This window comes from Natator depressus, chromosome 6 (genome assembly GCF_965152275.1).
Source record: "Natator depressus isolate rNatDep1 chromosome 6, rNatDep2.hap1, whole genome shotgun sequence".
Lineage (NCBI taxonomy): Eukaryota > Metazoa > Chordata > Testudines > Cheloniidae > Natator > Natator depressus.
In genome coordinates, this window is record NC_134239.1 from 122,935,562 (window position 1) to 122,959,237 (window position 23,676).

General features: G+C 41.6%; 1 protein-coding gene across 5 annotated transcripts; it reads left to right on the forward strand.

Annotated features, from left to right (window-relative positions):
* Positions 1 to 287: 287 nt before the first annotated feature.
* GMFB (glia maturation factor beta) lies at positions 288 to 16,528 on the forward strand. 5 transcript variants are annotated; one of them, XM_074956493.1, is made up of 8 exons: positions 288 to 458; positions 2,710 to 2,880; positions 4,472 to 4,568; positions 5,214 to 5,263; positions 6,230 to 6,279; positions 7,125 to 7,207; positions 8,616 to 8,689; positions 12,252 to 16,528. In XM_074956493.1, exons 2-8 carry the CDS (start codon positions 2,782 to 2,784, stop codon positions 12,321 to 12,323), a joined length of 525 nt encoding a protein of 174 aa, XP_074812594.1. In that variant the 5' UTR covers positions 288 to 458; positions 2,710 to 2,781; the 3' UTR covers positions 12,324 to 16,528. The 5 variants fall into 5 exon arrangements, with proteins under 5 accessions (XP_074812594.1, XP_074812597.1, XP_074812595.1 ...); XM_074956496.1 differs by lacking the exon at positions 2,710 to 2,880 and having other exon boundaries at positions 303 to 458; positions 12,252 to 16,527; XM_074956494.1 differs by lacking the exons at positions 288 to 458; positions 2,710 to 2,880 and adding an exon at positions 878 to 982.
* Positions 16,529 to 23,676: the final 7,148 nt, after the last annotated feature.

The following is a 23,676-nucleotide window of genomic DNA, read 5'->3' on the forward strand; positions in this document are numbered from 1 at the left end:
AGGGACTCGGGACGGGATGTCATGGGGCTGTGATGTGCTGCCATCCCACAGGGTCCCGGTGTCAGACACGGTGCCATGGTGCTGTCACAAGATGCTGTGCTTTCACAACGCTCCTCTGTCCACAGCTATGGGGCCTAGAAGGCCTCTCGAGGGCTCAGCGTGGGACCAACCCCACCCTGCACGTGCCCCCGCCCCCCGTTGGCCGCGCCCGCTGCCCTCTCAGCCTATGGAGCCCCGCCCCCTGAGCCCGGGAGCACCAGCTCAACCCTCCGCCAGGGGCGGCATGAACTGCCCCGCGTCCCGTAGCCGGGTGAAGCCTGCAGTCCGCTCCGGCCGGCCTCGCGGATTGGCTTGCGAGCCGCCCGGCGCAGGCGCACTGGAGCCAGCCGCCGGGAGGAGGGCGGCGGCGCTCTCGTTCTTAAAGGGCGAGCGGACGGGGCTGCTGCAGGCGCAAAATGGTGAGTAGAGCCGCCTGAGGGAGCGGCGCCCGCCCGGCCCCGGCGAAGGCCGCCCTGTCCCGCCCGCGGAGGGGCTGCCGGGCAGGGCAGGCGGCGGCGCCGCCCTGCTGGGGCAGTTGCTGGCGACCCCCGCCCCGCCCGCCCGCCCGCGGAGGGAGCGGATGAGGGAGGCCTGGCCGCTCGCAGCTGCCCTGCCCTGGGGTCCCTTGGCCTCCCCCGCCCCTCCCCTTCCCTCCCCTGGCAGCCCCGGGGCGCCTGGCCGAGCCGGCCGAGCCCCAAGCGGCCGCCCCCAGGGCCCGTCGGCGAGCCGGCGTGTGGCTCGGGGACCCACCCGCACACTGCGGCTGGGGGGCGTCAACAGCGGGCCGCAGGAGCCCCGGGGTCCCAGCGGCGGCTGGCGCCGGGGCCACGCGGGACAGAGCGAGCGCTCAGCCGGGCCCGCCGCTGTGTCCATGGCGACTCCGCCGCCCGCGCAGGCTGCGCACGGGTGCTGGGAGCGGTGCGTGGCTCTGCGCTGGGCTACGGTGTGTGCTGCTTGTGTGGCTGGCTGCGCTGCTTGACGGCGATCTGCGCAAGTGAGTGTGGGGGGCGCGCTGCCCTTAGGGGCTGGGTGTGTTTGGGGCTTTGATGTGTGCCGGTTGCGTTGACTTGTGTCTGGATTGGGGGGCGGGGGGGTGTTTGAAAATTCATGCGCACAGGTGGCAAGTGAAGGGGGGGCTGCTGCTGTGAGGGACTAGGTGTGTTTCGCGTTATTGTGTGTGTGTGGGTTGTGTTGGTGCTGAGAGAGTTGTGTGGGTGGTGAATGGGGCGGGTGTGTGTGTGGAGTTATTGTGTGGGTGCCAGTCCTGGAAGAACTGGCAGCTGGGCCAAGTAATCCACCATCTGCGCAGTCTCCCTCATAGAATCCATGGAATTGTTTTATGGAAATTAGTTGTAGAGTCGGTGGCGGTGGTTGTCTGAGTTGTCTGATATCACAATGGTCTAGGAGTCTTGGTATGGGATAGATAGATGCCTTGCAGTGAGTGTAGTTTATAACCTCAAAATGGCAAAGCTTAAAAATTTACTGCAAATCCTAGTAATGGTTGAACTTAATGATATTAGGAACAAAAAACTCTCAGCCATGCTTGTAGCTATTTCCATTGCTTCATGCTGACTCAGACATTCTGGGCTTCAGAGTGACAACCTTGTATAGATGGAGCACAAATTCTACCTGAAACCAAATGGGCAGGGTCTGAAGGGGACAAAAGGTGGAATCCTGGAAGTATGGTCTCTAGAGTGCTAGTGCATTGCCGTTTTTCACTCACCTTTGAATTTGCTACTTTGTCGTAACTTTTGTTAGGTGGAGGCGTGAAAGGGGAGAAACTGTTCTAAAATGATAGTGTATGTAAACTAAAGTAGTCATGATCTTACATGACTCCTGAGAAAGCTGATTCCCTTTTTTTCTTGAAGTAGAGTTCAGAAAGCTCACACAATGAGAAGTTCTTCTAGTTCCACTGTAACTGAAGATAAAGGCTTCAGTTGAAACATGCATTTCTCAGCTTCTTGCTTACCCTTGGTGTGTTGCTAAAAAGTGATTATTTGTGGCTCTGTGCCTCTATGGGGAGGAGGGATATGAAAACAGTGTGACTAAGTCTTAACAGGTTTCCATCCTGTCTTCCTACAGACGTTGCAATATGAAAACATTTCTGTGTAAACACTTTGAAAAGTCACTCTTCTGTGATCAGTTAGGAGGAGGGCAGCTGGCTGAGCTATCAGTTTCTGAAGAATTTAAGGTGTGGCTCTAGCCAGAAAAGGGACATGTGGTGTTTTTTTTTTTTTTTTTTTTTAAAAGGCACCCCCTTCCTTACTCGGCAGATTTGCTCTCTGCGTAGTCAGTCATAGCTCTGCTGGCTTTAGTGAAAGCATAATATTTAGGTTTACCTCTGGTGCTGGAGAACCAGCATAGCCAACAGGGAGTAGTGAACTGGATTATGTTCCTCATGTATCACAAACAGAATTGTTTGTTTAATTCTATTTACAGGGCTAATTTGAGCCACCTGTGGAACCCCAGGGGATTGCACAAGTGGTTTGGCCTACAGTACTTGGTTTACTATTGATGTTGGAAAGAAAAGAACCTAGATAGACTCTCATCCCAAATTGAGTTTGTGGTGTTGGGAAAAACTGTCTTACTGCACATCAGATGTTTCCATTTTGAAAGTATCATTTAGAAACAATGAACATGGATCACAATGCCGTGTTTAATGACTTTCAGAATAGAACCATACTACTACGACAGCAGGCGAAGTAGATGCTAATACTAGCCTGTGAGTGAGGATGATCCAAAATGGTCTGGGGAAACAAGCACACAGCCATCATCCTCATCCCTGCAGCAGCCAGGAGCCTGAGAAAGAGTAAAGTAGTAGAGTGCCATCACAGCAGACGCGTAAGTGGAGGAAGAAGTCTCCATTCCAGCAGTCATAGGGAACACACTCAAGACACCTTTCCAGAGGCTGCATCTTGGACTCCATCTTCATCAGAGACTAGAGACAGCAGGAGAATGCTTGGATGAGGTTTGCCCTTGCTACTTTTTTAGTGAGGAGACCCTCCTATCTTCAATATTGGCCTCTGGTAAGGTGTCTGATAAACTGCTCGAGGCCTGAGTTTAAAGATAAAATTTCTTCTGATCACTAAACTCATGATGATTTCTTTTACCGAATGATTCATTTAGTGTCTGCCTTCAATAATTTTAGAATTGTTGACTTGTATTTAAAGATAGGTTTTAATTAAACCACCCCAGCAAAAAAGTTCTGGCACATCTGAGTAGTTGCAGGGAAACATTCATGGGACTTCCCCTCCCTAACTAATTCCTGACAAAGTCCTCTTTATGGACAGAGGAAGCTATATATAAACTAAGATAAGTGGACTACTACTTTCGTGTAGTTGCATATGGGCTCAGAACCTTACTTCAGTATCTTTCTAAACTCTAATTTATTCCTTTAAGACTTGCTCTTCATAATGTGATCATTTAGTTTTATATATGGATTTTGTTAGCCATGATTTCTCAGGAGTGAGTGTATAAAGAAAACTCCTATGTATGGTGGCTACAGTAGTAAAATTTAGCTAAAGATGGTGAACTACTTTTTCTTCCTTCTGCTTGGCAATGGTGTTCTGATATGCTTGGCATTCAGTCAAAGCTACCTATGGTGACAGAACATTTGCTGAGCGGTGGAGCTGACTGTTGCAACAAGACATGCGAGGGAGTGTGTATAAAGAGTGGTGCAGGAAATAGGCAGTGGTTGGTGTGGTGCAATTACAAATTATATGTAAAATGGTTTAGAACTCGGAGGGCTATCTGTGAAGGAACTGATTACTTTCTTTCTTACCTTCAGTAGGATAACTTTTCTAATACTTCATTTTAGACTTCACTAAGTCTAAGTTTTCAAAAAAAGTGACTTGTAAATATAATAGGGAAAATGCACACTTTTTTTTTTTCATTTAGGCAAAATTTGAAGGTTCAGAATTCTGCTTTCATACCTAGCACAACAGGCCCCTGATTGGGGCCTCTAGATGCTACTGAAATATTAACAGCTCTTTTATTATTTTAAATATTCACAGTGCTGTACTGGAATTTAATGTATTTAATAGGGTGTCTTATTTCAGGACTAAACTTGCAAAATCAGTTGCATATCTGATTCATGATTTTTAACTTGTAAGTTGCAGAAACAGGATTGCTTGATAAGGTAAAAGTATAGAAATTATTTTCTGACTTCAGGAATAAATATGTAAAGACATTTGGTCCCCATTTTTCTGATATTTAAGTTTCCTTTTTTGGCCCAGTATGAAAAGATAAGACAAGATTTGTTTCTTGTGTATCACAAGTCCATTTTTCACTGTGTTAATCCTTATATTGTCTCTTTCTGATTGTTCTGAATCTTCAACTAATTTCATGTAGTCATATAATTTTGGGAGGATGGGGGTAGTTCCTTTTTGTTAACTGAAATACTCTCTCTTTTTTTTTTTTTTTTTTTTGGTAGAGTGAATCTCTGGTGGTTTGTGATGTTGCTGAAGATCTGGTGGAAAAGTTGAGAAAATTCCGGTTTCGCAAAGAAACCAACAATGCTGCCATTATAAGTAAGCTAAAATCATTGCCAACAAAAGCTACAAGGTCTTACAGAAAATCTCTTTGATAATTTTTAGCTGCTGCAGCAAAATGGCGTGGACTATGCTTCTACTATACCACTAACTTTGATATTTTCCCATTCCCTCTTAACAATAGAACATTATTTTATAGTATGGAACTAAAGCTTTCAGAATAAAAGCTGTTAAACTTGCTGTTAATAGAAATACTTATGTGCTTAAACACTACTTAAAGTGGGAAAAAGTCTACCACTGGCTGCAAGAAGGTGGAGAAAAAGCCAAGACTTGATCCTCAAGTTTGAGTACATTTGACATTCTTAAAGTAGACTATTTTGAAATTGCTAGTTTTGTAACAAAGTTTGGGGGGAGAAGTCTTGACTGCACTGAAGTTAAAACTCCCATTGACTTCTGTGGGGCCAGAATTCCACTCACTGATCGTTGTCAGAGGGGGCGGGGGAGAAGAGGAGGGAGTGAAAATACAAGATAATGCAGTAGGTGGGTTAAATAAAAAGCTGATTATTATATGCATGTAATTCTAGAAAAGTTGCAATTTTAACCTTTAATTAAAAAAAAGGGAGGGGGTGGAGACAGAGCCCCCTATAGATGCACAGTTCACCTATGTTATGTTTTTATTTATAGTGAAGATTGACAAGGATAAGCAGTTGGTGGTACTGGATGAGGAGCATGAGGTTTGTTAAATGAACTGTAAATAAGAATATCTTCAGCTTGCCATGTATTGTTGCCACTGAGGTACTGTCTTAGTGTCAAATTGTTTTTCAAACTGTTAATCTTATTTGGGTCATGAACCTCCTTCAGATGCATGGTTACTCTACAGGTGAAGCATGATACACTATTAATTGAGCTGTATGGTAGCAATTGTACTGCTAATTATCCAAACAAAACAGTTTAAGCTTTAAAATGTTAATTAAATTATATTTGAATCAAAATTAGGCAAAAAGCATCTCTCTCTCCATTTGCTGGCTCTCTGGAAGAATTCTTGCTGAGCCTTTTGCTGACTTGCACTCTGGATTCTACATTGACCTGCCATTAGTTAGAAGTTAGGATTGTGTTAATCCCTGTAGACAGGTGGCGTAATAACTTTATCTCAGTGTGTAGTGTTGGCCCACACAACGCAAAATCTTATGCAATGATTTGAGAAATAACTTTTACCTCTTTCCCAGAATGTTAAATATAATATTTGAAGAGGAATATAGGCCACTGTGAATTGTTTGGCTTGTTCACTAGTCCAGGAACTGGTCTCTCACAGATAGAGGCCAAGGGCTAGATTTCAGGATCCGTTTGTATTGCTGGTTGTAGCAAATCTTGCACACTCGTGTTCAGTAGCTGAGACTGAAATATGTGGTGAGTGTCAGTATATCTAAGACTAGAGTAGAGCCACAAAACATCAGTTTCCTAAACAGATTTTTTTATTAACATTAAATCTCTTATACAAAATTACTAAATCAGTTTAGCAATCATTTAACAGTGGAATCTTCCTATGACTGTTCCCATAGGATTGTTCTCAGTTAAATTGTAGATATATAACTGTAAATGTAGCAGTGTCTCTTACTCCCATGACCTTTGTACTCTAGCCTGTATAGTGTGTAGGTCTGAGTTCACCTATTTAAAGACTGCTTGTGTTTTAATATTACTAGGGCATTTCCCCTGATGAACTAAAAGATGAGCTGCCTGAGAGACAACCTCGATATCCTTTTTCTAATGTTGCTAGCATTGTTTTGTTTACTGAAAAAAATTAAATCTAAAATACATTGGAAATGGAATTTCCTTTTTTTTCCAAACAAATATTTGCCTACAGTGGAAATTCTCCCTACGTTAATTCAAAAATTGATTAATTTTCATGATCTATTCTGTAGTCCTATGCCATTTCTTAGCAAAGACTTGTACAATGGTATAGTGAAGTCTCTACTTCTAAGACTTGGTTACTTTCACCATGTTTTGAATGGCTTTCAGTCTGCTCTTTTGCAGGGACATTCAGCACATTAATACAACAGAACGATTTAAATCTAACACTTTAGCTATAGATTCTGCATTTAAAGGTTAGCAAAACACACCACCATCCAATGTTTGATGTGCAAAGAGCTACCAACAAATAGTTTGCAAAGATAGCATTCAAAGAGCAGCAAAAATTCTCTTTAGAAAAAGAAATCTGACTGCTTATGACGTATCAGCTAAATCAGATATTTAAAACATTGTAGAGAGAAATCCTTGGGAAAGGACTTTATAGTGAAAAGGACAATATTGAGAACTAACATTTATTTTGCAAAATATTCACACAAACACCTATCTCAGATGGGGATTATGTTACTGAAAAGCAGGGTAAATCCTCCAATGGCTCAAACTCAAATAGAAGAGAAACCAAGATGGGAGCAAGATGGAAACAGTACAGAAATTGATAAATGTAAGCATCTTTTAGAACAGACAGCAAAGATTTATTTTTGCCTATATCAAGCTCAGCTAATGAATGTAAGGATTATGTTCTAAGATCAATGAGTTGTATTTTTTTTTTAGTTTCCTTAACCTCAGGAAAACATTCATTGTGTATAGTTACAAGTATCAGCATGATGATGGAAGAGTTTCTTATCCATTGTGCTTTATCTTCTCCAGTCCAGTTGGTGAGTGAACATTGTGAATAGCAGTTGCTATATCCTATAAATGTGGAAGTTCTTGTATCTAAGAAACAAAAAAGGCCTAATGCTTAAGATCAGTGTTTTTCACACTTAAGGCCAAATTCGTCAGTATGTATCCTCTGGCCCAACTCTGACACAAAGGGGTTGCAAATTCACAGTAATGGCTTCCTGACAAAATTCTTTGGAGGGGAGTTTCTGGCAGGCACAGAGCCAGTTGTGTGCTACCTCCTACAGGAGTGTCAAATATTCCTGTGTCCCAGCTGCCAGAACAGCTCTTGCAGCTGAGACCCACATTAGAGCAACTCTCAGGCTGCCTTAGTCTGTACCAGGGACCGAGTGGCCCTGAAGAAACCTAGGAAAGAGGAAAAAAGCCAGCTCAGCACCTCCACTTTGTTACAAGCTCTGGTCATACACAGGGAATGAATTGGGCCTCTTGAGATCAGTCTGCACGTTCTGAATTATAATAGGGTGGCTTTCTGCAGCTATTAAATTACATTGTGATCCTCGAGAGAGTGCATTATTTTACCCTTCACTACTCTGCCTGCTAGAATAACCAGGTGGGTGTTAAAGTTTAGCAATAAAAGTCCACATCTTTTCTGTATCTTCAGTAGTTCATTTCTGTAACAAGTTCTAAACTACGCCTGCGGTATTAAGTTCTGCTCTGTGAGAGCTCGACCAATGGTGAGATGCTTCATGGGAGACCTTACCTAAAATTCATTTCTGTAATTATTGTATCTCTAGATTTTGTTTCTAGAAGTTCCCCTTTATTTTCAGGGTTTGGCTAAAACTATACAAAGAGTCAGGACATAGATGGCTTGCTAAATGAAATAAAGCTGGTTGTTTGTGTGGTTTTTTTTTTTTTTTGTCCAATCAGTTTATTTTTTTGTCTTGCCCTGAAAGATATTGTGCAAGATTTGTGGCTACACTCAGATAAATGCATCCCCTGTATAAAACTGCATCTGTAGTTCAGGAGGAAATGGGAATCTATTAGAAACATCAGCAAAGGTAACTTGCTTTCATGCTCTTGCAGAATATAAGGTAGCAGGAAGAGGTAATGGGTTTAGCCTCTGCTTTGCTGGCTGTGAAGTTTGAATTGTGATACAATTAAGCTTAATAGTTATCTTGCTCTCTCGAGTACAGTTGTAAGCAGAACTACAGACACCGCTAGATATGACAACCAATCCAATCCACTTTCATATCACTTTAATATAGTCTTGACAAGTACTAAATATTCAAAACAACATTAAAAGATGATACTGTGTACAAAGAAACAATTGGGTCATTCTGTTGATTGGAAACTTCTGGTATACAAGCTGGATTTTAAAAAAATCTTGTTAATGGATTTCAGTCAGACTGTCCAACACAGCTTTGCTTTCCTTCTCCACAACTACAGGATGCAAGCCTGAACAACAGATGATGTACGCTGGGAGCAAGAATAAGCTTGTACAGACAGCTGAACTCACTAAGGTATAATTTAATATCTAGCTGACCAGTTGCAAGAATCTTTCATAAAAAGCAGAATGTGAGTGTACATAAGATAGAACAGTATCTTGCTAGTCTCTCACATGTACACAATACAACAGGATCATTATGTTCTTGCATGTTTTAAATTGCATTCAGCAGGTGTCTATCTTGCAGGAAGCCTAAAGAAAGAGGGGAGTAAGCATGGAGATTTATGGATGTGGGGTGTTTTTGTTAATTAGGGGACAGGGAGAACGAATGCTTGTGGAGCATTATCTAAAGTGTCTCTAACAGTTAGAGACACACTTTAATAATAGTTAACACAATTTGTCAGGTCAGGAGGATAAAAAGGCCATCCTATTTACAAAATAGAATATTCTAGGATAAGATGAAGTCTACAGCGTGATTGCAGGCTAGGGCTAATGCACATTGGCTGGGCTTTATCTCCTCTGTAGATATAGTATTGTAGCTCTCGGTGTTATATAACTGGAACAGATGAGAAGGCAGGAGTGGGAGACCTACTGATCAACTGGACACAAGTGTTATATATTATAATAGGTGAGAATGTAAATAATGCCTGAAATCTACTGATCAAGACTGCTATTAAAACAAAGTGCTTCATGCTATTTATTCGTATAATATTCTTGAGAGGTAGAAAAGCATTATTTTCCCCCAAAAAGACTAATTGACTTGCCAAAGGTCACACATGATGGAGCAGGTAATCGAATTGGGTTTCCTATATCAGTGCCCTAACCGCTCTTTCCTCTCCTAGATTCTGGGGGTATGACACTATTGATTTGCATATGCCTCAGACTTCAAAACACAATCTAAACAAGGCAGAAGCTTGTTTTCGGTTAATAACATGGTAATAGCTAACCCTAGAACGTAGACTAGCTGATCTCGTAAGGCTTTTCCATCTCCCTGCCAGTATGTAGGTGCCACATGTTTGCTAAAAAAAATTCCTCCTTTTTAGGCTTTATACCTTTGACATTCTTAGATTAAGACTAGAAGGGACCATTGCAGTCCTCTAATCTGATTTGTTATATAGCACAGGACATTGACCTTCACCTAGTAATTCTGGCAGTGAGCCCTGTAATTCATGGTTGAACTAGGATGTTTTTAATAGAAGTACATTATCTTGATTTAAAGCTTTCAGATGATGTGGTAGAACCTCCATCTCTTGATAAGCTGTTGCAGTGGCTAATTACCCTCACTTAAAAATGTGTGTTATTGTGGTGAACCCTTCATAACCATCACTGAAGCATGAAACACCTTAGGTGTCTATTTTCTAACAATGGTAGAATGGGTCTTGCCAACTTTATTGCCAACTCAGTATTTCTAGGCCAATTGAAGAAGCATCGTCTGCTTGGATAGTTGGTTCTGACACTGTTGGGTCAGAAATAGGAGATTATAAAATCTGCCCCTGGACACCTGCAGTACAGCTGAAAGTTAATGCTGAAACTCACAGGAGCTATTCTGCTGTTCTCTTCCCCTTCCTATCTTGGTTGCTACCTTTGTAAAGCTTATACTTTAGCCAGGGCAGGACGGGCTTAGTGTTCTGGCCTGTAGTCATCTCCACAATACCTTTAAGAAACACCAAGCCTGGAGAAGAGGGCCCTCCAGTTGAAGGGGATAAGTGGGAGGAAGCAGGCTTTAGAGAGCTGGCTGTTTGTTTTGGCAGAAGGAGACTGTTTCATAGGCCTGGAAGGAACTGAGGCATGAGAACAGAAAAGAGGGGGGACAAGGGGTGGGATCCCCTGAGGAGAAAGGTGAACTCAGGCTATGCACAGCTCATCCACTTGGTGAATGGGGAAGACTGGTCAGGTTTCCAGAGGCAAGGGAAGCTAGAGACCAGCTGCATGTGGGGTCTACCCTTTTTTTGGCAAGAACCACAAACCATTTGAAAACTGCCTGAAAGAAGGCCAAGGAATAGAGTCAGATCTGTTCTTCTAGAACTGACCCCACTCCATACCCAGGTCAGGGTGTTAACTTTCTGCTTCAGATTTAGATTTTAAATACGCTTTATTCATACCTCTCACAGAAGCTTCATTTAATTCTGGCTCATGCTAGGGCCTCTCCTGATCTGACTCTTGTACATGACTTAATCGACTTACTCCACTTCTTGGTAGATTAGCACAGACTAGCATAACAGATACTAGGCTATCATATTGATCTTTTTTCCCATCCTTTACTTAACAAATCAATATGCCAGTAGACAGCAGTGAATAACAGATTGAACATGAGTCTGTGTCTGTAGACTGGGCCTGAGAGGATAGAAAGCAAGAAAAAGATGGTGCAAAAGTGGAAATAAACAAAGGGACAAAACAATGTAAAAAACCAAGACCTAAATAAAAAAAACGAACTTGGGGATTACTCCTCCCCAACCATTCTACCTTCTTAGTAAACAGGTGATTCGTGCCCAGCAATAGGTAAATTCACTGGGGATTTTATGTATTTTGTCCCTTTTACTGTCAGCTGAATACTGTAGCGTCAACATAGCGCTCCGCGCATGCGCATGTGCACATGTACGTGTATAGTGCTGAAAATGTGACTTACAATTTCACATTGATCTTAATAGTATGGTCAAAATATCTTGCGGTCTTCTCTTGGTATATAGTATGTCTTTTCTTGCTAATAATTCTAACTTGATTCTCCACAACTTCAATTTTTTTATCTTGCTTGCATTAGATAACAAATGTTCTCCAGGCTCTGTGGACATGTTATTGATGCAACATTGTTTTTTATATTGACTTAGCAATTGACTGTCCTAAAAAGATTGTACCTCATTTGAGTGATGCCCAAGGATTCCAACTGGAGTGGAGTAGTGTAAAATTAATCTATTCTGTGCCAGTATCAAAATCCAGAGATCCTTTCCTGCTGGGTGTGTACTGAGCAAGGAATGGTGTACTTGTTTCTGTTTCATTTGCTGTATCAAGGCCTTACTAAAAACTCCAAGTCTTTGTATGTATTTAATACTTAGATCAACAATGCGTACTGACAAGCTACCTTTAAGTAACAGATGAGCAAAATATTATGGTGATATTTTGAGGATTCTGCCAGTTTACAAGTTGTTCTTAATCATGGGCTGAAAAAACTTAAAAGGCTTCAGTTAATTCAGCCCAGAATATAGTAATTGTATTGCAAACAGGAAGAACCTTCACATATTGTAGTAAATATATTAGCATCTCTGAGCTGTGGCTGACCATACCACTTCAGAGTCACTTAAAAGATTGTTTGCTTATGTTATATCCTTATCCTATATATAATGTAGAATCTCAAGAGAACTACAAATGAAGTAGCAAGTCCAAGAAACAGTAATTATGGCTCTCCATGACTTGATCAAACTGTAACATGTATTTCCATTAGAGTCTTGCATTTTATTCAAGGTTATTAACCTGTCCTTGAAAAATGTGCATGAAGCAAAATGTTAACATGATGATTCCTAGTGTATCATGACTATTTTTTAAAAGTACACTAATGCATTTTATCAATAGAAGTGTGGTGTAATGTGTTCTGTTCTTCCAAGTACTGGAATGTAAATATTTAACCTGATACCATTTTGTTTTAGGTATTTGAAATAAGAAATACAGAAGACCTAACTGAAGAGTGGCTGCGTGAGAAACTGGGCTACTTCCATTAAGAGAACCTCTATATTAAGTATTTATATACCATCCTGACAATACTGGAACCAGACATGAATACTTATGCCTAAAAATGCACTGTATTTACAGCAGTTTCCTGCAGTATATTTCTTGTACAAAGTTTGGGCAAGGGGAAGAAGATTAGTCTCCTTGAAGTAAAACTTTGCAAAGTGTTTCCTTGTGTATAACTCTAAAGGGGAATACTTCTCTGCAGGGATTCTCTTTTTTTGCACTCTTGTGACTAACATTTCTATAATTACTACAGTTCAGTTCAGAAACTGTTAACGATTTTACAAACATTTGGAAGCTGACACTAACTTCCTGAGCTGCAGATGCACCCTTTGACAGATACTGTATACTAGCAGCTTATATGTTAAAATAGCATAGTGCCACTTGTTAAAATGGAGAATTTTTTTTGAATTTCCCAAATTAAAGTCTATGGAAGTGTTTAATATTAAACTGAAACCAAGTATTTATATGACCAATAACGTGAAAAAAATTCTTTTTAGGACTTTTCAGGAGTGATTCTCTTTCATTTTAATGAGTATCTCAGTTGACTGTGAGTCAATCCAACTAAATTTCAGGGCAAAGGTCTATGACAACTAGTCATAAACTAGTTTCTATAAGACTATTTTATAACTCTTAAGGGCTTAATTACAATATCGGTTACATGCGTTCTGGATTTTTACATGCAAGACTTAATATTACACTATTTATAAATTAACCTCTTCACTCACATTACCTGTTATATGAACACCTGTTAATACTGTGTGCCTTTAATTTGTTAGCTTTAAAAAGGACTAAATTTTACACTATTTACTCCAAATTTGGTAAAAACTAACCTTTGTTAAATGGTCTAAGTAACATGTTTTCTAATGCCTAGTGGTATAACTAAACATTTATAAAATAAAACACACCTCTACTTAAAATGCCAGCTATCTGCTCCCATCAGTAAAGACCTGGGAGTGCAGGAGTTCAAAGCTCTTAAGATCTTGTGAGTGATTTAGAATAGTCTGATTTTTGTTATTGAGAAACCTTGGCCATATATAGACCTTGTGGTGTGTTTTTTTTTTTTTTTTTTTTTTTTTTTTTTTTTTTGATGAAAGGAGGTCTCCTAGCTTAATTGCTTGTTAGTCAAAACTACATTCCAGCTAGGACTTCTGCACATAAGTAACCTCATTCAATCTTTAAGTTTCATCTCTTTTGGTAAAACAGCAAAAATTCTAATATGAAAATAGTACTTTTTATAATATTGCTAAAAATTAACCTTTTAAAGGGTCTGTTTTTATATTAAAGTAGAATAGTAGTTTGAGTTGGGATATCCTATTTAGCCCATGCAGTGGCAAACAGGTACTCCTGTGACAATATCTCAGTTATGACTCACGTGAGTGTTTGTCATGCTACTGAATAAGTGGTTTCTCATGAGCAGCTTCCAATCATGAACAGTTGTAGCTTAAAGTATAGTTGCCCTAATAATGTGTGTGTTTTGGTGGGGAGGAGTGAATTAATCAGTTGTTAAATTGGGAGGCCAGTATTGCATTCTGTAAAACCTTTGCTGGGAGAATGCATGTTTGCTTGCAAGCACATGTTGTTGTGTAAGAGTATTAAACATGACTCTGTTTAAGAAGACCACATGGACCCATGCAGTGCTCTTCAGTAGCAGCAGTTCATGTTTAGCTTGACTTATTGATTTATTCCTCCTTCATACACACATCTCTCGGACATAAGAGGGCTTTTCAAGGTGCAGAGGTTATGATGTGATTGAGAGAGACCATTAGTTCAGTGTAGGAAAAATGACTTTAACTGGAGGAAATAAGATCAATATATCAACATAAGGAACTGGAACAACATTATTTCCTCATTTCCCTGGACAGAACATGTATTGATTGTAAAAATGTTCCTTTGTCTTTCTCATGTGCTACAGATCAAGAGAAGCAATTTCTTTAGTGGCAGACTTGTATAAACAAGGCTTTGGTCTTTAAATTGGTATTACTTTCAAAAGCCATTTAAAAAAAATAAGACTAGAAGGTTTTGCTTCACTTGTATTGCATGAACTCTAAGGCATTGTGATGTCAAAGTCCAGTAGGGCAGAAAGAAACTGCCCGTTGCGCTGTGAGCCCACGACATTCTCTAATATTCATCCTAGCTTGTGGTGGGAAACTGGGATTTGTAAACCCCTGACCAGACCAGTGTGCTTTGTACGCTATGTTGGACTGGCAATAGCCACTTTCACAGGGTTTAGCAGGAAGAATGCTCATAAAGGGGGGAAATGTGCCCCACCAAGAAAACTATTCTTAGTTTTGTCTCTTTAGATGAAAATATGGGGTTTTCCGCACTAAACTTATAATTGTACTTAATTTGTAAGTGATTCTGTGAGAGTCACCAGTTCTCCGCACATGGTCTCCTCCTGCCTTGATTCCCAATACCAAGAGCACTTCCTCCTGTTCAGTTCTTCCCATTCCTTTCTTCAGCATTTCACCATTCCACCCACCCCATTCAGATCTCAGATGTTCCTGCTGCCCTATCTTCTATCTTCCCTCCACTGCACCCCATACCCCACAGTCTTCCCTTTATGCTGCTCCTCAGGAACCTCCTTTGCCTAACTCCCAGTCATATGGGGGCTGTTCTGAAGACTGATGTGATGGGTAGGGCCTACACAGGCAATCAATTCCTAAAAGCCTTGGTGGACCAGGCAGCAGTGTTGCTCTGTAAGTTGTGGGAGTAGGGTGCTGTCTCTGTCCCCTTTCTTCTCAGCTCTGCAGCAAAAGGGAAGGAAGTAACTGCAGCTACTGTGTGGGGAGTCCTTGTGCAGAACAGCTGCTGTTTTAGGGCTAATCTAGACTTAATATATGTCAAGATACTGTACTTCTCCTGCTGCTCAGTGTCCAGTTCTCAAGGTCCCAGGACTGGCTCTGAGATATGGTAGTGTGCAGAACTATAGTACTTTTAAAGTAAAGGCATAACTAACCACATTCAAATCTATACTGTGGATGTGAGATTTGTAATGCTGTCATATCGCTAACTGCCCAGTCTTGTTCAAACTGCCTTTCTTTACAGCTACCCATGAAGATTAGCAGGAGGCAGATACATGGTGTTCAGAAAGACAGTATATTCTAACTTTGCTTATCATTGTTAGTTTAATTTATGCCAGTCTGGTGTAACCAAACTCCTCTCTTCTCTGCCAGTGTTTCGGAGATCTCTAAAGAGTACTCAAAACATGGGGCAGAAGAGTGCTTTAATTATCATGAGACTTGTTAACCTTTGTTGCTAAAGGTCACTCAGCATTTTCTATTAGAAACTCTGACTTTTTTTCAGGAATCAATAACTCCACCATAAAAATGTTTCCTGACCAGAAACTTTACTTAGAGGTCTCCAACAGGTGGAGTTTTTCTGCCACACTTAATTTGGCTGTTTTAAATTTCAAATAGGTGTATGTGGCAGGAAGGAGGGGGAGGAATCTCTTGTAATCCCATGTGTGAGAAAAAGCCAAACTGACTAAAGCATGAGAGTTTTTGCATGTTTTCACTTCATAAGATGGACTGGTTCTACTGCATATGTTTGTGGAAAAAATTTAAATGCAATATTTGGTGGCTTAAAAATATTTCTCGTACTATGTATGCCTCCCTTGATAGACCAGAATGTCAATAATGCTGGGACTTACACCTTTCCAATGTATTGTGTAAATGTGCCTTGTACATTCCCACTGATATTTTTGTCTTAAATGGCTTTTAGTCCAGAAGTTGCATTAATTTAATGCTAAGGGTCAAAGTTAAATGTGCAAAAGCAAGGGAATTCCGATTTTAAAAAAATTGCTCCATGATTTCTCAGTTGTGTGTTGGAATGTAAGCATGTCTCAAAACATTCTGCTCAAACTGCAATAGTGAGTTGTAATGGGATGGGAGTAAAGGCTCCAGTGGAAGCTCTCCACTTCTTCCTTTGCATTTATTACGTTGGGTCAGGCGTACAATGTTACCTTTGGGTGCTGATTATGTATGCCAAGGCAAGCTGCCAATGCTATGGATGTTAAAAGATAAGGAGGTTTGAAATATTGATGGTCAAACTTATTAATCTAACAATTCCATGTAACTGTTAATGTCAATAACTGGCACAACTTCCATCTGGTATTTAGTCTCTGCTAGTTCATACTGCATGTTTATTTTTAAACCAAATGTTTTGCTCAGCATGGTGCTTGTACTGGTTTAAATAAAATGTGAATACTCAAATCACTGTTTCTTGTTTTAGCTACCTACAGAACGCTAGGCAAGGTCTAAAGACATGGCCCACATGCAAACTAGCTACAATAGGCCTTTATGTCACTCTCTTGTAAGCAGCGGGGACTGTGAGTAGGCCCATCTGGGGAGAGAAGGGGCTAGTGGACCTGGTGGTGGGAAGAGTACAGGTGCCATGCCATGATTCTTTCCTCCTCCACCTGACTGTGGCAATTGGGGAGGACTCCACCTCTTAACCCTGTGAGGCTTCATCTTCCATAAAATAGGGCTAACTCTGTTGCCCTTAACTAACATCATCGCAGCTGAAGGAAGCAAATGGAATCATGATTCTCCATTGCCTTGGGTTGCTGTAAAAATAAGATCAAATCAGAATGGTAGCACTCTTTACACCTGTGCAAAGGGAGTAAAAGATGACCCAGTCAAGAATGGGCCTTAGCACAAATAATACTCGTAGGTGTGGGGTTTCAGGGCAGCAGTCATTAGACCCCCTTCTAAAGGAACCATGGACAGGGTTGATCAGGTTCATTGCTTTGATTCCATAAACCTGCCTCCTGCTCCCAGCTAAATTATTCAGGGGAAGCTATGCTGTAGAACTTAGCTTATTCACACTTCTAACTTATACTGACTTAAGCTGTGTGTACACATAGCTAACACCCCCCACACACACCCCAAGTGATGTAAGTTACACTGACCTAAGCATCAGTGTGGACAGCACTATGTTTGCAGGAGAGCTTCTCCCCCTGACCTAGCTACTGCTGCTTACAGGGGCTGGAGTTAAGTCGATGGGAGATCATTCTCCTATCGACTTAGTGCCTGCCCTAGGAGCGCTATAGTGGTGCAGCAGTGCCACTGTAAACTCTGTAACATAGCCATAGCCAAACTTCCCCCTTCCTTGCCTACCTCTTCCTTTTGATCTAGCTCTGCTATTGATTCTGCTTCCTAGTTAGGGAATAAGCCCCCTAACATCTTGGTGCCGGTGACTTGGATACATGGCATCGGATAGGTGAGTGGCAGCCTGTAAGTCCCCCTCCCCGACAGTCCACGCAGCTGCTTGGAGGGGGAATAGTGAACTCTCGTGAGGGTAGTTGCGGGTTCTGGCAAGCCAGGGTAAAGGACTTTTTGGATAAATGGATAAGGAAGAACCAGGGCCCATACCAGGTGCAGGGGTCAACCTGGGATGAGATTAAAAAGAAAATGGAGGAAGTGTTAGGGGACCCAGAGGGATGGGGGGTGGCTGAGGAGCCCACCCTCCTTGGTATATGGGTAGTGGAAGAAGGTCCCTGCCCATGGGGACTGAATGCCTTCCAGGGAAAGGAGACACTTCAGTCTGCTTGTGAGAGGTTTGAAGTAAAGGCAGCATTATGGGAAGCTGCCAGTAATCTTTCAAGTTTGGTGCTGCTTCAGCAAGGGCTGCTGAAGGGTTGTAAATTAGTTAGGGGTAGTTAAAAGATGATTTGGCACAACAGGGTTTAAAGTCAAAAGCAGAATTAACAGACTACCTTTAGAGACTGGAGCTGGGACTTTCTCCTGGGGGAATGGAGAGAAAGAAGAGGGAGGGGGGAGTTTCAAAGTGCAAAATGGCAGGGTTTGCAGGAGCAGGTAACAACCCCCACTCTTCTCCCAGAGCCAGAATGAGAACCTGGGGATAAGGGTTCCCAACTGTTTCAACCCAGGGAGCCTACTCTTGTCTCAGAGCTAACTATGTCCTTTTCTTCTTTTCCTTCTTTTTCTCAGTTTACTTAATTTGTTGCTGGTAGCCTAGACTTTAAATTGACCTAACAGGCTTAATTGGTTTCTTTCCACCTCTTCCCACTGCCTTTCCACACTTTTTTGTTTTTCTGAAGTTTTAATGGAGGGTACTTTGGATACTTATGTGAGATGTTTTTGGTTATTTTGGACAAAGTATGAGGGAGGGCTGCTGTATTCCACTGGAATTCTTGGAGTAAAAGATCCATGGAGACAAATGTTTTACTGCCTCTTTGAACAGTCTCAAGGTAAAGAGAGCACAGGTTAAGGCAGCTGTGTGGCAATCATTGTACTTGGTGGCTAAGTTGTTACAGACAAATTGTACTACCTTAAAGAAAAGGAGGACTTGTGGCACCCTAGACTAACCAATTTATTTGAGCATAAGCTTTCGTGAGCTACAGCTCACTTCATCGGATGCATACTGTGGAAAATACAGAAGATGTTTGTTTTTTATACACACAAATCATGAAAAAATGGGTGTTTATCACTACAAAAGGTTTTCTCTCCCCCCCCACCCCACTCTCTCCTGCTGGTAATAGCTTATGTAAAGTGATCACTCTCCTTACAATGTGTATGATAATCAAGGTGGGCCATTTCCAGCACAAATTACCAGCAGGAGAGTGGGGTGGGGGGAGAGAACCTTTTGTAGTGATGAAAAAAATGGGTGTTTATGATTTGTGTGTGTAAAAACAAACATCTTCTGTATTTTCCACAGTATGCATCCAGTGAAGTGAGCTGTAGCTCACAAAAGCTTATGCTCAAATAAATTGGTTAGTCTCTAATGTGCCACAAGTCCTCCTTTTCTTTTTGCAAATACAGACTAACACGGCTGTTACTCTGATACCTTAAACTAAATGTAGGTGTAAGTGATTTAAAGAAGTGAGTGAAAAGCTACAAATAGCTTTTGTAAAAATTGATAATACAGGGTTTGGAGGAAAGTGAACATTTGGGAGTTGTGGAAATGGTAAAAGGTAACAGTTGTGGTGTTACAAGAAGGAAGTTTTTATTTAATGATCAAACGCAGTTATATAAATGTAACTATATGTGCAACTCTGTGCAGTCACATTGGATGGAAGCTTGGTAATTAAATTATCCAAGGGGGTCAGGTAGAGTGGCTACTACCACCACTAGGCTTCTGTCCCCAGAAGCCATAACAGCTATTCTGAGGGAAAATGGGGCCCTTTTCCCACAGAAATGGTCTATAAGGGACTGCTGCAGGCAGCAGGCAGAGAGAGAATCTGATCAAAATTATTTGACTATTGGATAAAGTAATCAAAATCACTAAAGGATGTAAGGGGTTTCTATTGGAACTTAACTTGGCTGCCCCTGGTTGTGCCTAACTGTACAAGATGGAAGTGTAATCAGGGTACAGTTGTGTAAAAGAGTAATCACAGTGCAAGGGATGTTAGGCAAAAGAGAATTTTGTGTGCGCGCACAGGAAAAAGAAAAGGAAAAGGGGAGGAATGATGGGAACACTGAGCCTTGGGGTGGCTCTGGGGGATCAGATTGTTGCTTTGGTGGGTGTGCATGAAAACTCTGTGGGCATGGGGGAGGCAGTTACACCTTGTGTAAAATTAATATGGCTAATGTTATGGAGGTGGAACTATATGGAAGGAATGCGCATTTTCCCAGGACATGTGCAGTGTATATTGGAGAAGGGGTAAAAGAAATGCAAATAAAACATGGTACTTCATTAAAATCCTATTAGGGTTCCAAAAGGAACCACAATAGGTTGTGCTTTCTTTTTCAGATCTCTGTATTTTGGAGCAGGGGATGAAAGTGGAAAGTAATCAGAACTCTAGTGGAAGTGGAATGTTTCCCTTTTAAGACCATCTCTGAGCTGCTAATAGCTTTGGATCCAAAAGCAAGCTAGTAAGCCACTGTGTAAATGCAAATTACCTAGCTGATGGGCACAAAGGAGCTGCAAATAATGAATACATCTGGTCAGCAAACAAGCTACCAAAAGACTCAGATTATGGCCCTCCAGGAAAGGGAGGTGAAAAAACAAGTCAAGCCTAAAAATAAGGGGTTAACCTTAAGGGGTGGGTGTGTGTGTACAGTGCTAAAATCTGAAGCTGTCTCTCAGCTATTACCTGAGAATACACTTAAAGCTTGGTACAGCAGAGAAACTATTGCAAACTTGGTCTGTTGTACAAGAGGGGAAACTGAGGTACACCACCTCATGAATTTTATAAATGACCAGTGAGTGGGGTAATTCACTAGCCTGACTATAGAACAAAATAAGGACAGCCTGGAGGTAATTCTTCTGTTTTTCCTGCAATTAGCAAGGAAATTTGTGTGTGTGTGTGTGTAAAAAAAAAAAAAAAAAAAAAAAAAAAAAAAAAAAAAATGGTTTTATTATTAAGCAATAATCTGTCCCCACCGGGGGGGGGGGTGGAAATTTTTTTGTTTTTCAGACACTCTACAAGCAAGCTGGTGCCATCGGAAAAATAACCGACAATACCATGGATCTGTGTTTTGTGTTTGTCTGTGGTGTTTGTCTTGTTGCTAGCATTGTTCTGTTTTAATGAACAGAAAATCTCATGATGTGGGGGATGGCTTCAAAAGGCTGACCTTGCGGGGGGGAGATGTGTATGGGAATACAAAATGCTCAGCTAGGAGGCCAGCACCCGTGTAATAGCTACCGTGGTACCTGGAAATGGAATGGCAACTAAGGTGGTCCCCACAAGCCCTATGGAAATAATGAGAAGGGGAGGAGCTCACTGGGAATCAATGGAGGGGTGTGTAAAATAGTGTAAATCAACAGAAGATGTTTGGATGTGCCCCTCTTCTATGACTATGGAGGAGCAGGATCAATGGCCTATGCAAGGGGTGGACAATTGGGTGTACTGTGTATAAGGTGTTTTGCTGGGAATGTACATATTACTGGGGGCACAATTACACCAGCCCATAACCAAACTACACCCATCTACATGCTGCTATCTGGACTTTGATGCACAAATGGATCTGTGAATCTTATTGCTATGAATAATCAAACCAGGGCATACTGCCTGATTCCGTACCAAGTAATTAAGCTGGTTTGCACAATAACCCATTTTTCTGTGAACATTCAATGGGCTTATGATATGGACTAAACCATGCAAAACTTGCAGGAGCAGCTTGTTGCAACTGCTAGCAACTGGACACACACAATCTTGACCCTGTCAAAGAAGGAGGGGCGGTGTTTTGGGGGTGTCTTGGATGTTGGACCATACTGCAGTGGTCAGGACTTGGTGTTGCTGTGGATTTTGTATTGTTAACTGTACTTGTGTTACACTGCATATGGAGATAACCTATAAGTAATGTAATAACCTCTCCAAACCCTACAGTGTACTAGACAACTCAGGCCCACTATAATGGGAAGTCTGGAACACTCATTGGAATAGGTGTAGTATGCCCGTACGAGAGAAGGTGCAGGGCACTATACTACACAAGGGGCAGTGGGACAAATGGAATATCGACACCTTCCACCTTGATGCCTGGCCCCATCAGGAAATGTCACCATATGTCCTATGCTTTTCCAGGGATACCTGGGCAGGAGGATTCCAAAAGAAAAAAAAGGGGTGGAGTGTTAGGATATAGATATTCAGGCCTGTCTGTAAACGCCTATACTCTAAGAATTTTGGTGTATTCTTATCACTTAGCTAGTTATAGAGGTATGAAAGAAAGAAAGAGAAAGAAAGAAAGAATCAAAATCACTGTCTGCCGGTGTAAGGGCCTTCTCTTACTCTGACAGTCTGAGGCCTTGTGCTTAGGCTAAGATCTTTGACTAAGCAGCAGAGGCAGCCATAAACTGGGAAGCGAATGGTCGGATCCTCCCATTCCAAACTAGTCACATTGAAATAAGGTGCTATTGGGCTGTTAGGAATACAATCCTGTCCTGATAATGCCTATCGCCTCCAGAGAAAGGGAAGTGCCTAGAAGATGTAAAAGGAAATTTAATTTGATAGCATCCTGTCTGGCAAGAACTCACTTATCAATAGCTGGGATGTGAAATCCTCATTTCTTTTTTGTTCGATCACTGTAGTCCCCATTTCCCTATTGTTTGTCTGTATAATCTGTCTGGTTCTGTGATTGTTTCTGTCTGCTGTATTATTAATTTTGCTGGGTGTAAACTAATTCAGGTGGTGGGATATAATTGGTTAAATCATGTTACAATATGTTAGGATTGGTTAGTTAAATTTCAGTAAAATGATTGGTTAAGGTATAGCTAAGCAGAACTCAAGTTTTACTATATAGTCTGCAGTCAATCAGGAAGTGTGTGGGTGGGGAGGAAATGGGAACAGGGAATGGGGGTGGGGAAATTGGAATCATGTTTAGCTAAGGGCAGGAATGGGAACAGGGACACAGGTAAGGCTCTGTGGTGTCAGAGCTGGGAAGGAGGACACTAAGGAAGGAAACTGGAATCATGCTTGCTGGAAGTTCACCCCAATAAACATCAAATTGTTTGCACCGTTGGACTTCGGGTATTGTTGCTCTCTGTTCATGCGAGAAGGACCAGGGAAGTAAGTGGGTGAAGGAATAAGCCCCCTAACACCCTCTCTGCCAGAGAAGGTTCAGAGGACTTCTTTTGTACATCCTTCCTCACTCACCTGGGACAGGTCATCCCCGTCCCATCTAGGGAGTCTGAAAAACAATAAAACCTGCTGATATTCAAGAAAGGCTGCAAAGAAATGCCGTGAATAAGCAGAAGTGCTTGTCGAAGCAGAAAACCTGCGGTGGGAGCTGTTTGTCGCTCTAAAAATGGAAACACTTTGGATTTAGCCTCTAGACCTGAGATTGGCAGAGCAGTCCTGCAACTACTACTTGAAAGAGATTCCTCCCAGTACCCTCCTTGGGTGCTGGAAGCCTGCCTGTCACTACTCTACAGTGGAGATCCACATAGGCAGTGAGACAACTGCCTTTGTGTGGATCCACCTATCACTTCTTCCTTCCCCACTCTATCTAGAATTGCAGAATATTTACAGGAAGAAAGTGAGTGGTCATTAGGGCTGTTATCCTTTATATTGTATTGGGGTCTGAGGTCCTAGCAGCCATGACAGATGCTGCTATTAATGGCTCACGTCATTAATGCAGAGTTAAAATTGTCTTGTGATAGCTTGTGCCATTCCAGAACGCTGAGTTCACCACTCAAACTTCTGAAAACCAGGAAGTACAGAGTTCAGGTAAATGCCTACTGTGATAGTCTGTAGCCCTATATTCATCCCTTTTGCAAGACTGTTAAATTTTGTACAAAGCATACTGTGTAAGGTATCCTTAGAAAACTCATGATTTGCTGATCGTTATTGTCTTGGTAAAATGTGTGGCAACACTGTATATAAAGATATAAAATTCCGCTGTATGATATTACCCAGGACGTGTTCTGGAGGGCAGTCAG